At 40.6% G+C, this 14959-nt stretch overlaps 2 protein-coding genes across 2 annotated transcripts; one reads left to right on the top strand and one right to left on the bottom strand.

Moving 5' to 3' along the window:
* Positions 1–755: 755 nt before the first annotated feature.
* Positions 756–1350, bottom strand: LOC114358579 (U6 snRNA-associated Sm-like protein LSm4). Its single transcript, XM_028312578.1, has one exon. It carries the CDS (start codon positions 1200–1202, stop codon positions 777–779), a length of 426 nt encoding a protein of 141 aa, XP_028168379.1. The 5' UTR covers positions 1203–1350; the 3' UTR covers positions 756–776.
* Positions 1351–1679: 329 nt separating this feature from the next.
* On the top strand, positions 1680–12704 carry Ns4 (Nucleostemin 4). Its single transcript, XM_028312574.1, has 8 exons — positions 1680–1961; positions 2201–2304; positions 3251–3395; positions 4643–4790; positions 7018–7158; positions 7840–8050; positions 11058–11231; positions 12640–12704. The coding sequence occupies exons 2-8, from the start codon at positions 2214–2216 to the stop codon at positions 12702–12704; spliced, it is 975 nt and encodes a 324-aa protein (XP_028168375.1). The 5' UTR covers positions 1680–1961; positions 2201–2213.
* Positions 12705–14959: the final 2255 nt, after the last annotated feature.

Raw genomic sequence — 14959 nt, 5'->3', positions numbered from 1 at the left:
TGATGAGGAATAGCGCTGAAAAAATTTACTGAATGGAATTTGATGACACAATTCAGTAGTAATTTGTAGACAAGGCACACTATCAACAGGAAACCAGTGCTGTTGTATGGTGTCAAGTGGAACCAACAAAAGTGCCTATGTCTATTCAGGGAGTTCCAGCAATACTAGTTATTATTTATTTTTGTTAAGGATTGTTTGGGAGGTTGGAAACTGGTGTAATAGTTCGTATTTTGTATTTTATAAAAAAAAGAGTTCAATTAAATATTAATACAGTGTGGACTATGAACAAGAAAATGATCAAAAGTAATTTCAAGGTTTACTTACAAGTCATAAGTAAAATCATTAATCTAAAGCTGCCCATTTCAGAAAACACATTGGTTTCTACTGGCTATTTAGTATCTAATGTCCACTTTCATGAAATTACATTGCGTATTAGTGAATATTAGAAAAGAGTGTTTTGTTCACTAATCACCCATGAAATTACTACACATTTATATAATGGTTTGTTAGTAATTTGTATTTGCAAAGGAATTTATTGATTGGGGGACATTTCCACTCACAATTCAGTATAAATTTTGCTATTCACAAGAATTATTACTTATAGTAGCTAATTTATGTTAATTTCAGACAAAAATGGAACAAGTTTTTACCTACCATACCACAACATTACAATATTAATGAGTTAGGAATCGAGTATGTAGTAAAGAAAACAACAAAAATACAAAAGAAAGTCTTAATTTATTTAAATTAGAGTCTATTACAGCGAAAAACCTACATTATTTTTTATTTTTATTCTGTGGATTGCGGCCTGCGTTCCCGCCACCTCTGTTTAGGGGTCCTGGTCGCCCGCGGTTGCCGAAAGCGCCTCTGCCGGTCCCTCGGCCACCAGTCCTCATGTTCTGGCCTCCACCACGGCCCTTGGACACCTCGCTTCGCCCTCTTGCTTTAATCTGCGTATCTTCTTTCACCATGTCTATCACCTCGTCAGGAATCCTCAAATATTTGATCGTACTGCCCCGAATGTAGCATTCTGGCATCCTCCAGAACTTGTCTCCGTCCCGCGACGTGCAGATCACTTCTCTGAGGTTGATATTCATCCAATTATCACAAGAAACTAAATGGCCGTTGTATGTTTCGCCATTCTTCAACTCCACCAACATTGGGTGGTTTTGAGCCGTTCGTAATAGCGATAATGGTAACATATTTGGTTGATTTATTTAATGAATACTAGGATTTTTAGTAGCTATCACACGGATTTGTTGTTTATTTACGCAAAAACACTGCCCCGTAAATATATGGTATTTTTGAGGTTATGATGAATGACAGCTGACTTTTTTTGACATTAGGTAGGTACTTTCAGATAGACATGATAGTTCTCATTACATGCGCATCAGTAGAATTTTTGGTGGTAATTAATTTAAAAATCCAGTTATGTGCAAGTCTGATTCACGCAATGAGAGTTCCGCACAAACTAGCAGGTATGCAAATACTCATAGCACTGAGAAATCCCACGGGAAGAACCTTAAATAATTTTGCTTCAAACCATTAAAATGTTGACATTGTAAAGTACCCACAAGATGGTTATGTTTCTATTCAAATGTCAACATTTAAAATTCGATGTTTCATTTTCTGTCTTTTGCACAGATATGGAGTCTTTTGAATAAATCAAAGTACTGTTTCACAACGATTACAAAAGCAGTATATTTTAACTAAGGGAACACAAATTTTGACAGCTGACTACAGTGTACATGTTCAAAACTATTTTAAACTCTATTGCTAAAGCAATAAAGACTAATAACGTTCACGATAAATCTAGAAAGTAAATGAATTTGACAATTCGGTTTTTCTGTCTTTTTGTCATAGTTTCGAATGCGACAAAAACTTAGTTTTTTGGAAAATTACAGGTAAAAATCAATTTTTTACTGAAAATTCGTGCAAGAACAAGATTAATACGGCATAAGGTATGTTTAAAACAACTTTAAAATGTATTTTTAAACTAAACTCGATTTAAGCCGGCCGCGTGCTTTTCTCACTAAAGAAATTCGTTTCTGTTGCTAACAGTAAGTTAATTATTGCTTAAAGACCTAGAAAACAATTAAAATTTAAACATTTCACCTTTCTGGCCTCTGAAAAGTATGTATTCCAATTAATTACGGAGTTATTTACAAACGCTAAGACAAACGCATGTTATCTTTTTCAGACAGTTTTCAAGGATGCCGCAAGCCCGTAGGAAAACGCCGTTTAGCGGCAAGGCGAAGAAACAGCAGCTACAAGCAAAGAAGAACAAAACTTTGCTGCTATCCAGTAAGTAAAGCGTTTTCAAGATATTTTCTCCTTGTTTTGTTTATTCTTGAGTTTATGAACAGCAGGACAAAATGTCCGACGACAAAGAGGTTTTAGCGCTCACCAGTTAGCGCCACTGTAGAGTAAGGTCCCGTCACTTGCTAGTAGCGAAGACAGTGGCACCAACTGGTGAGCGCTAAAGTGGTAGGAGGACTATCGCATTTGCACTCGTTAAGATGGCGCCACTGTTGAGTAAGGTCCTGTCAATCGCCAGGGGTGCCAACTGTTAAGTATTAAAACGATAGCCCTCATTGTAACAAACATGTTGCAAACTTAGTGGTTACTTTGGGTGTCACGAACTATTTGACGCGGACTGTTCGGTCTGGTCATTGTGGGAATTCAAATTTTGTTTAATAAATAGAATCCTTAAAGTATATCTTATTTAACTTGGTTTATGTAAAAAGGTTACTTTCAATAAAATTATTTATAGTGAAAGAAAAGCAGTTCCCTTTCAACAAAGTTTATTCTTAAACAACTTGAAAAAATCAAACTGCCTAAGGCGGGAATCGAACCCATAATCTTTCGCTTGTCGGGCTTGCTCGGACACTAGATGAACCCATGAAAATGTTCAAGTGTAATACGCTGTTACAGCCAGCAATTGATTGTTAATGCTTTTGAAAAAAAAAAACTACGTTTTATTAGAGGCCGGTAGATCATTCCTCATAAATAAAACACTGAATACTCAACTTTCAGATTATGTTGCCTTATTTTAAATACAATTCATCACTTAGCACAAAAGCGCGCAGAGTCGTCTCTGGTTGTCTCGCTATTCTAACATTTGATCCTAGTGTGACATTGACATTATGTCTATGACAGCAGCTCATTGGCTATAACGATACTGCTATTTTAACGTTTTTTATTTTTCACAATAAACAATTTATTCTTATATCTTCGTCAATATCCTCAGCATCGTCCGGCACAAGCACCTGCGAGGTGGTCTCCGTGAACTACCAGCCTCGCAACCGCGGTGGCAGGGGAGACTCCAACCGTTATGCCCTCAAGTTCTACCGGGAGACCGATGAAGAATTGTTTCTGAAGAAAGAGGATGCTGCGTGAGTTTATTTTTCATTACATTTTCAATAGATATTAATTTATTACTGAGACAAGATGATGTTATACTATTTGTATTTTCTGATGAGATTTGCATGTGCAAGTTTTAAAAAAAATGAAGTTTTAGATGGTACACTAAAAATTTTAATTTCAAAACATCTAAATTTGGAAATGCTGTGGGTTATGTTGGTTACTTTAGTTTTCCCGCCAAACTTTTTTTTTTGAAAGAAAGATTTTTATGTTTCTTCTTCATGGCAATCTGTATTCCAACAAATAAGCCACTTCTTTTGTTGATTTCTCAGTTTATGTTTTCTTTGAAAGCCACACTTTCACACAACTCTCTTGCCAAACTAAAATGGTGGTGGGTGGGGCATATAGCTTGAGGAGAACTAATGGCCATTAGGGCAGAAAACTTCTTGAGTGGTGACCATCTAGCGAAAAATACAGGATGTTAGGTAAATGGGTATATGAGCCGACACTAGCCCATGTTAACATGGTCATGTAAATGGTATGAATATCAGAAAATTGATATCTTCATTTTAATTATTTTAATTTTCATACACATCGGATTTTATAAAATTTATTTTGTATGAAAATTTAAAAAATTAAAATGATGACATTAAATTTCTGACTTCACCATACCATTTATATGCCCATGTTAACATGGGCTAGTGTCGGCTCATATACCCATTTACCTAATACCCTGTTAGTGTAGCCAGGTCCTCCCACTCAATGGAAAAGCATCTAGATACAGGCAGCATAGGGCCAGTCCAGTCCATTTTACTTGACCTGTAAACTTTATTTGGCTGAAACAATCGAACAAACGACAACGAAGCAGCAGTTATCAAAAATCAAAATTATCTTTATATGTATAGAGTAATTAAATTAATACTTATAATATAATAATAATAAGCCTTTTTATTCTGAACTTGGTTACATAATAGTTACAAAATATGATAAATAATAAGATCTGTGTTATAAAATATCCCGAAGCTCAGTTTGCCTCTTGGCATAGGCCTCCTCCATCGATTTCCATTGGGACCTGTCGCGTGCTACCCTGCTCCAATAGTGTCCAACTGTGAGTTTTAGGACGTCTTCCCATCTTGTTCGTTGGCGACTTCTACATCTCTTTCCATCCCTGGGATACCAGTCAGTGACGCTTAAAAAACACACACAGAAACAAATTAATACTTACAAATCGTCAAATGTTAGTACGAGTATAGGCTTTACCATCTAAATACAATTCCAGCAAGGCCCTCAACCCGGTCCCGGAAAAGGAACTAGAAGTTGACCCGACGGACTTCTTTCCCTCCGACCTGTCGTTCCCGAAGCGGCCGGCATGGGACTTCAGCATGAGCCCTGCTCAGCTGGACGCGCAGGAACAGAGGTATTTCAAGGTAAGTTACAAGGTAGTTAACCTCTGTGGTCTAGTAACCGCCTCTGTGGTCTAGTAACCGCCTCTGTGGTCTAGTTAACCGCCTCTGTGGTCTAGTAACCGCCTCTGTGGTGTAGTAACCGCCTCTGTGGTCTAGTAACCGCCTCTGTGGTGTAGTAACCGCCTCTGTGGTCTAGTAACCGCCTCTGTGGTGTAGTAACCGCCTCTGTGGTGTAGTTAACCGCCTCTGTGGTCTAGTAACCGCCTCTGTGGTCTAGTAACCGCCTCTGTGGTGTAGTAACCGCCTCTGCGGTCTAGCAACCGCCTCTGCGGTTCCCTCCGACCTGTCGTTCCCAAAGCGGCTGGCTTGGGACTACAGCATGAGCCCTGCTCAGCTGGACGCGCAGGAATAGAGGTATTTCAAGGTAAGTTACAAGGTAGGTAACCGCCTCTGTGGTCTAGTAACCGCCTCTGTGGTCTAGTAACCGCCTCTGTGGTCTAGTAACCGCCTCTGTGGTCTAGTAACCGCCTCTGTGGTCTAGTAACCGCCTCTGTGGTCTAGTAACCGCCTCTGTGGTCTAGTAACCGCCTCTGTGGTCTAGTAACCGCCTCTGTGGTCTAGTAACCGCCTCTGTGGTCTAGTAACCGCCTCTGTGGTCTAGTAACCGCCTCTGTGGTCTAGTAACCGCCTCTGTGGTCTAGTAACCGCCTCTGTGGTCTAGTAACCGCCTCTGTGGTCTAGTAACCGCCTCTGTGGTCTAGTAACCGCCTCTGTGGTCTAGTAACCGCCTCTGTGGTCTAGTAACCGCCTCTGTGGTCTAGTAACCGCCTCTGTGGTCTAGTAACCGCCTCTGTGGTCTAGTAACCGCCTCTGTGGTCTAGTAACCGCCTCTGTGGTCTAGTAACCGCCTCTGTGGTCTAGTAACCGCCTCTGTGGTCTAGTAACCGCCTCTGTGGTCTAGTAACCGCCTCTGTGGTCTAGTAACCGCCTCTGTGGTCTAGTAACCGCCTCTGTGGTCTAGTAACCGCCTCTGTGGTCTAGTAACCGCCTCTGTGGTCTAGTAACCGCCTCTGTGGTCTAGTAACCGCCTCTGTGGTCTAGTAACCGCCTCTGTGGTCTAGTAACCGCCTCTGTGGTCTAGTAACCGCCTCTGTGGTCTAGTAACCGCCTCTGTGGTCTAGTAACCGCCTCTGTGGTCTAGCAACCGCCTCTGTGGTCTAGCAACCGCCTCTGTGGTCTAGCAACCGCCTCTGTGGTCTAGCAACCGCCTCGGTGGTCTAGCAACCGCCTCTGTGGTCTAGCAACCGCCTCTGTGGTCTAGCAACCGCCTCTGTGGTCTAGTAACCGCCTCTCTGTGGTCTAGCAACCGCCTCTGTGGTCTCGTAACCGCCTCTGTGGTCTTGCAACCGCCTTTGTGGTCTAGTAACCGCCTCTGTGGTCTAGTAACTAAATTCCAGCAAGGCCCTCAACCCGGTCCCGGAGAAGGAACTAGAAGTTGACCCGACGGACTTCTTCCCGTCCGACTTGTCGTTCCCGAAGCGGCCGGCATGGGACTTCAGCATGAGTCCCGCTCAGCTGGACGCGCAGGAACAGAGGTATTTCAAGGTATGAAGAACACAGGAATATTCCCACCTCTCGTTCTCACCTGCAACTCCCGTGTAGCCAGGATCTACAGCTTGACCGCCAATAAAAACCCAACCGGTGAAGGTCAATTTTGAAGTTTGTCCCGAGATAAAAAGTTAAACTGTCATTGGACCTGCAATGAAATTAATATTTTAACTTTTTTGTTGCATTAATTAAATAACTCAATAGATCTAAGAACCCTATCGGCAATCCAGTTAAACGGGATCCTGCATCACTGTATTCTGCAAAACTGGACTTGTGCATATACGGTTCTTTGCAATACGAGTATTTGCAAAAAATATTATGCAGAAAAGTACTAGTGGCAACACTTCTATTAAGCAAAACTGGATCCTGTATTTTACTGGTCCAATTTAATAACAAAACCGTATAGAAAATTCGAATAGATTGGTTATTTGTGGGACACTGCAAATGGGATGTTCGTGTCCTTCTACCATCCCTGAGATGGGTATTGTTTTACAAAACCACAACCTGGAAATATTTTTTCATTCTTTCTTTCAAAAAAGCGCCCGTTCAGTAAGTTCGCGCAACTGAATTATCGTAGGAAAGAGCCGTATTAGTATGTGTCTGTGGCAAATAAAGTTTATTTCTTTCTTTTTATTTCCAGAACTACGTAGACCAGCTGCAAGCCTCCGAGCACTGGAAGGACATATCCTACTTCGAATTAAACTTGGAAACGTGGCGGCAGCTGTGGCGAGTGCTGGAGATGTGTGACGTACTACTGCTGATTGTGGACGTTAGATATGCTGTGAGTTTCTTATAGACTAACACCCGTATTCACAAACGATACTTCCTTAAGTGCAGCAGGAATTTTGAAATATTTCCCATACTGAAACTGTCAATGTGCCAAACTTATTCTTCAAAATTATCTGAAGGTTGAAAAATCAGCCCTTAGGCCCAGAACAGACGGTGAAACGAAACTGCAACTGCTAGTTACTTTTGAGTTGCATCTAAGTTTCTGCCATAGCGTCCGTTGAGAGACCACACATGACGCGACCAGTTTGAAACTTTCAGTTTCAGTTTCATTCATCGGAATCATCAGAAAGTTGCAGTTGCGTTTCACCGTCTGTTCTGGGCCTAAGAGCTGGTGAACGGCGAACGCCAGACCTACGTCATTTTAGAAAAGCTGAAAGTTTGTCAGCGTATGCTCCCAATATAGGATATAATGTTGGTGAATCATGAAGTTTGGGTCATGGTGGCTTTGGGAGCTATCCTAAAAAACTGGACAATAATTGGAAGTATTTTCCCCAACAGCCAGACAGTTCCAACTCCTTGCCAGACTGTTTAAAAAAAAACTCAGCTTTTATGAAATGACGTAGGTGTGGCGTTCACTCGCTCTTAGTCTATAGCTATCAATACTAGATTTTTAGTTTTTGATTTTTGTCACTTGACGTTTCAAAATAGAAATTTATTAATTGTTCTTCCGCAGGGCATGATGTTCCCTCCATCACTATACCACTACGTGGTCACGGAACAGAAGAAGAACATGATAGTGGTGTTGAACAAGATAGATCTGGTCCCAGCTTCCGTGGTGGCCGCCTGGCATGACCACCTGACCACAACCTGTCCCGGGTTACGGGTGGTGTATTTTACCTCTTGTCCCGGGTATAACTTGAGGGGCGCTAGCAGCGACAAAGCAGGTTAGTGTTACTTTTTGTAAAATAAAATACTGGAACACTAATCATGGTCGTCTGTCCATCGGGCGCTCTTTGGATCCTCTGTCCACTAAGCACTAGAGTACAGTGTCGTCAGTCTATATGGGTCGGCTGTCCTTTAGACACTCTTTAGATCGACTGTCCATCAGCCATTCTTTAGATCGTCTGTCCATCAGGCATTCTTAGGGTCGTCCGTCATTTAGGCACTTTTAAGGTCGTCTGTTCATCGGACATCATTTTTAGGGTCCACTGTTCTTAAGACACTTGCATCATCTGTCCATCAAGCATCTTAGAGTCGTCTGTCCATCAAGTATAGGTCGTCCGTCATTTAGGCATTTTTTAGGATCATCTGTCCATCAGGCACTCTTCGTGTCGTTTTTAGACATTTGGGTCCTCAGTCCATCGTGAGTTATCTGGGTCACCTTTCTTTTAGACACTTTTTTGGTTGTCTGCCCTCTAGATACTTTTTGAGTCGTCCTGCCATCAGGCAGAAGGTCGTCAGTCCCTCTTGCTCCAACGACCTCACTCTCGCCTCCGGAACATGGTCGTGGTCCTGCACAAGACAGATCTGGTCCCAGCGTCCGTGGTGGCCGCCTGGCATGACCACCTGACCACAACCTGTCCCGGGTTACGGGTGGTGTATTTTACCTCTTGTCCCGGGTATAACTTGAGGGGCGCTAGCAGCGACAAAGCAGGTTAGTGTTACTTTTTGTAAAATAAAATACTGGAACACTAATCATGGTCGTCTGTCCACCAATCACTATAGGTCGTCAGTCCCTCGGGAATTATCTAGGTCGCCTATTCTATAGACACTTTTTGGGTCGTTTGTCCATCGGGCATCATTTTAAGATTCTCCTGTTCTTATATTTTTTAGATCGTCTGTCCTTTAGACACACTTTAGGTCGTCTGTCCATTAAGTATTTTTAGCGTCGCCTGTCTATCGAGCATTCTTAAGGCCGCCTGTCTTTTAGACACTAGGTCGTCCGTCCATCAAACATCATTTGGGTCGTTCGTCCATCAAGCATTCTGTCTACTGTTCTTAAGACACTTGGATCATCTGTCCATCAGGCATTTTTCGTGTTATTGTTAGACACTTGGGTCATCAGTCCATATCGTCAGTCCATCGCTAATTATCTGGTTCGCCTGTTCTTTATACACTTTTGGGTCGTCTGTTTTAGGCGCTCTGGGTCGAATGTCCATCGAGCATCATCTGGGTCGCCTGTTCTTTAGACACTCTTTAGGTCATCTGTCCATCGAGCATAATTTTTATGATCTCCTGTTCTTATGACACATTTTGGAGGTTATTGTCTGTCTCGAGCATTCTTAAGGTCGCCTGTCTATCGAGCATTCTTAGGGTCGTCTGGCCGCCTGGCATGACCACCTGACTAAAACCTGTCCCGGGTTACGGGTGGTCTACTTTACGTCGTGTCCCGGGTACAATCTGAGAGGTGCTAGCAGCGATAAGGCTGGTAAGTGATAGTAAAATTTAATAAATTAATGTGTTTTAAGAAACAGTATTTGAGCATTTTTAGACTGTCCATCGAGCATTATTAAGATCGTCAGTACATCGCTAATTATCTGGTTCGCCTGTCCTTTAGACACTTTAGATCGTCTGTCTATCAAGCATCTTAGAGTCGTTTGTCCATCAGACATTTTATGGTCGCCTGTCTTTTATACACTAGGTCGTCCGTCCATTAAGTATCATTTAGGTCGTCCGTCATTTAAGCAATTTTAAGGTCGTCAGTTCATCAAGCATTATTTTTAGGATCTTCTGTCCTTAAGACACTTCGATCATCTGTCCGTCAGGCACTCTTCGTGTCGTTTTTAGACACTTGGGTCGTCAGTCCATCGTGAATTATCTGGGTCGACTTTCTTTTAGATACTTTTTTGGTTGTCTGTCCTCTAGACATTTTTTGGGTCGTCGGTCCCCTAGACACTTTTTGGATTGTCCTTCCATCAGGCAGAAGGTAGTCAGTTCATCTTGCTCCAAGCGAGCGCGTTAAAAAAATATATGAACATTTTACTTCTTGAAAGTTTCCGCTAGGGGCGCTGTACAATCCGTCATACATTTAATGTCGCTTTTTTACGCTCTTGGCCTGTATCTCACCTGATGGTAAGTGCTGATCAGGCCAAAGGTAGAAGCGAGCTTCACCCGGAATCCTCAACCACGGAGGAACTGGCTATCTTACCTCTAACTGCAGGAACACAACAATGCTGTTAACATTGTTGTTATGGCGACAGTCTTAGGTAAGATGGTGGTAGCTAGCCAGGCGGACTTAGAACAAGCCCTACCACCAACCAAACCGAACAGAAAAATCTGCCCCCACTGGGAGTCGAACTGGGGACCTCTGCGTTTAAAGCAGGTGGTCTTACCACTAGACCACAGAGGCGGTTAAAGGTCGTCGGTTATTTAGATACTCTTGGGGTCGTCTGTCCATCAGGCAATTTAAGGTCGTCTGTTCATCGAGAATTATTTAAGTCGTATATATATATACTTTAGACACTTTTTGGGTCGTCTGGCCATCGAGCATTATTTGAGTCGTTTGCTCTTTAGACAATTTTTGGGTCGTCTCCCCATCGAGCAATATTTGAGTCGTTTGCCCTTTAGACACTTTTTGGGTCGTCTGGTTATCAAGCATTTTAAGGTCGTCTATCTATCGAGCATTATATTTATGTCGTTTATCCATCGACCATTATTTGAATCGTCTATCTTTTAGACACTTTTTGGGTCGTTTGTCCATCAAGCAATTTAAGGTCGTCTGTCCATCGAGCATTATTTGGGTTTTTTGTCCTTTAAGACACTTTTTGGGTCGTCTGTCTAACGAGCATCACCTGGGTAGCCTGTTCTTTAGACACTCGTTAGGTCGTCTGTCCCTCAGACACTCTTTAGGTCATCTGTCCCTCAGGCATTCTTTAAGTCGTTTGTCCATCAAGCATTATTGAGGTCGTCTGTCCATCAAGCATTATTTAACTATGTATTTTCCTGTTCTAGGGCTGCAAGTGCGCCGCCGTAAAGGCCGCCAACAAATGTGCGTAGAAGGAGCCACTAAAATCTTGGAAGCGTGCAAAGACATCGTTGGCTCTGACGTGGACTTATCTTCTTGGGATAAGAAGATCAAAGAAGAAGCTGAAATTGAGACGGAAGATGATGAGCAGACTGAAGTTGGTATGTGTTTACTTTTAAAGATTTCTAAGTCAACTAATGACTGACCGACCGTTTGTTTGACTAGTTTTGGTCAAGAAACAATTTCGGCCTTAGTTTAGCTAGAATTCGGTATACTTACAGATTATTTTTTAATATGATTATGATCTATTCAAACTGTTTCACTATTACTATACAGGGTGGAATTTTGTGTCGTGGAAAAATCTTTGAATGCAGGTCTCTTTCTTTTCAAAAATAAAGGAATGTTTTCTTTCAATAAATTTTTCTATCTACAGTATTAAGAGTACTTTGCCTCCAGGTGGCATTACAAAATTCCACCCTGTAGAATAAGGCACCACCTAATTTTAAACGTAACTATAACGATGACCGTTGTTTTTGTATAGAGTTTGGCAGACTTTTGACGTTTGTGGAAGTAAGATGGTGCAACTGCTGGTATGAAAATATGTAACGTCACTGTTTTTGGAAATCAACTGAGCAAAGTTCGATTGGCTACAAAAATTAATTAAAAAATGAATAAGTACATGAGTCTTTATTGATTATTGAGTAAAATGTGGATGTGGTGTCTGTTGTTGATAATAAGTATAGTTGTGTCAATAGAAAGTTTCATTTATTCTAATAAATAAAGCAGAATAGCATTGACATGAGCTATCTAATCTTATCACTATCGTGACCATGGCCCNGATCTAGGAATTAATTATGAAGTTTGGGTCATGGTGGCTTTGGGAGTTACCCTAAAAAAACTCTGGCAAGGAGTTGGAACTGTCAAAACGGTCTGGCTGTTGGGGAAAATACTTCTAATTATTGTCCAAATATCTATACTAATATTATAAACTAGCGGCCGCCCGCGACTTCGTACGCGTAGATCCCGTTTTACCCCCTTCATTTTCTTCATTTCGCGGTTTAGATCTTTTCATACAAATGTTTTTTTCCCGCTAACTCCCGTTCCCGTGGGAATTTTGCAATATCCTGTTGTAACTAAGCTTTAAATCTACTAAGATACCTGCATGCCAAATTTCAAGCGTCTAACTTAAGCGGTTTAGATTTTTCATACAAAAGGATTTTCCCGCTAATTCCCGTTCCCGTTGGAATTCCTAAGTATCCTATAACCTGCCCAGGAGTACGAAGAATAATTGTGCCAAGTTTCGTTAAAATCCGTCGAGTAGTTTTTGTTTCTATAAGGAACATACAGACGGACAGACAGACAGACAAAAATTTTACTGATTGCATTTTTGGCATCAGTATCGATCACTAATCACCCTCTGATAGTTATTTTGAAAATATATTTCATGTACAGAATTGACCTCTCTACAGATTTATTATAAGTATAGATATAGATGGGAAAGTAAATGTGTCTGTCTCTCTTTCACGTCAAAACTACTGAAACGATTTAGATGATATTTTTGGTACACAGATAGTCTAGAGCCTGAGCCTGAGAAAGGACATAGGCTACTTTTTATTGCTAAAAAGGGGTTGTAAGCGGTTGAAAAGGGGGATGAAAGGTTGTATGAACCGATTTGACTGAAAATATTTGGAACACAGACAGTCCAGAGTCTGAGAAAGGACATACGCTATTTTTAATGCGAAAAAGAGGTTGAAAGGGGTTAAAAGTAAGAGGGATGAAAGGTTATGTCGCGGAAGTCTAAGGCTACGGCCGGATACTCGCGACACCCCCACTCGGGCGATGACGGTACGCCGCGGAGGTTTTAGTGGGTATACCCCGTCCTTTTAAGGACGGAGCAGCGCCCTTTTAAAGGGCGCCGGGAGTCCCACACACCACCCTGTCCCCCGGCAGTGGTGACAGTGCGCAAAGCATATCCTCCTCGACAAAAAAAAGGTATGAAAGGTTAAATGAAGGAATTAGAATCTTGAAACTTTTAGGGATACTTGATAGGGATACTCTCGATGTAATCCTATTGTCACCAAGTCAGGGTCTGATGATGGGATCCTAGGGAAATTCCCTAATGTTTATGTGACCCCTAATGTAACACATAAGGGAGAGTCCGCTAATTTGGACCATTTTTTTTAATCCCATTTTACACATAGTTTTCTTTTGTTATTGCTAATGTCCATGGTATATAATAAAACATAGGGGAAAGTAGTACGAGTTGATCCCCTGGGGTAAGATGATCCTTTGCGATTGTGCTGAAACCACTAACGTCATTTAGTTTCTTTCACTGGTAAAACATAGCTCTGGACACCTCCCCGCCTCAGTCAAATTGTAATGGTGGCGTGAGCGATACATCGAATTTGACCAGAAAAAAGATAAATTGTGTACTTTTAATCTAAAATAGGCATGACTTTGAGCTTATGCTGCTTTTATTCAAACAATGTTAAATGTAATTACTGTTGTCGTTAGGCTTTCTATTATGTTTAATTTTAATATTTTGGCCATAAAAACATGGACGCGTACTTGTAGATTATTTTAGCAAATATTTAACAAAAAGTGGGACTTGGGTCAAGATGATCCCTTCCTATATGTACGAGATGATCCCTGGGAATTAAAACAAAAAAGTCAATGGAGTAGGTAAAGGGAAGTGAAATAAAAGAAAGAGAACTTCATATAACTCACCTGAGTCTGAAGAAGATGATACTGAGTGGATGTACTGAACAGAAAAGTTTTCAAGCGATACCAAGGGTGAAGGATGGATAAAATATTATGCATGTGGAAAATGGGGCCATAAAGCATGTGCTGGGGTAGAGGGTGATGAAGCAGGTGAATTTATTAGTGATATATGCAACACAGCTCCAGCGAAAAAGCGTTTAAATTATTTAAACGCTTTTTAGCAGGTACTAAGAAAGATTAAGTTATTTTCGTTATTTAATTCGTAAATATTTTTCTTTTCTAACTTTTTAACGATTTGTTCGCATAAATAGGTACTCCGAAAGGAATACAACCAGAAAAGAATAGATCATAGAATAGAATCATAGGGATCATCTTACCCCTACCAGGGGGATCATCTTACCCACAGGGGTGTACAAGATGATCACTTTGTAAGATTTTGCAAAAAATGAAATATTTTAATGAAACCTCAATTAATTTCTGGTTTTGAGTATAAGGAAAGTTAGATAGATAAATATACTAGTAGTAATCGTCCTTATTTTTGGTTTACCTTGAAAAATATGTATTTTACAGCGATTCCCGCTTAAGGGGATCATCTCGTACTACTTTCCCCTACATTATTCAACTTACTATTTCATAAGTATTAATTAATATGATTGTTGTATATTTAGCACAAATCAACAAAGTACGAGTTCAAAACTTCGGTCCAATTTAGCCAACCGGTTCGATAATTTGTACCACAGGGTTACTAAATTGGATTTCAATAAATTTCAAGCCTATAAAAAAACAATGGCAAAATATTATACGATACATTCTTAACAAATTAGGAAACGAGAAGGAACAGTAGTTAATAACATAGACAATCGATATTGTTTTACACGTTATCACGATTTTGAGTAAAAGTTTTGTAATTCCAATTATCGTAAGCAGACTTGTACCTAATCTACTTTGCCAGTCTTTTGCTTTCATTTATTGTTAGTCAAACATAACTACGCTATTATAACTTCAAAATATGATTTACTAAAAAAAATTTGTAATCCTTTGGTAAAGTTCCATACAACTTGATGTGGTACAATTTAACCGACTAGGTGATAGTTCTTTTAAAAAATCGGTATAAAATATAGCTTATAAATACCGAAAAATGTTTTAAATAATTGTAATCCACACTAAT

The sequence above is a fragment of the Ostrinia furnacalis genome, unplaced genomic scaffold, assembly GCF_004193835.3.
Source record: "Ostrinia furnacalis isolate ACB-3 unplaced genomic scaffold, ASM419383v2 OfSCF4031, whole genome shotgun sequence".
Lineage (NCBI taxonomy): Eukaryota > Metazoa > Arthropoda > Insecta > Lepidoptera > Crambidae > Ostrinia > Ostrinia furnacalis.
This window is presented reverse-complemented; position numbering and strand designations above follow the sequence as displayed.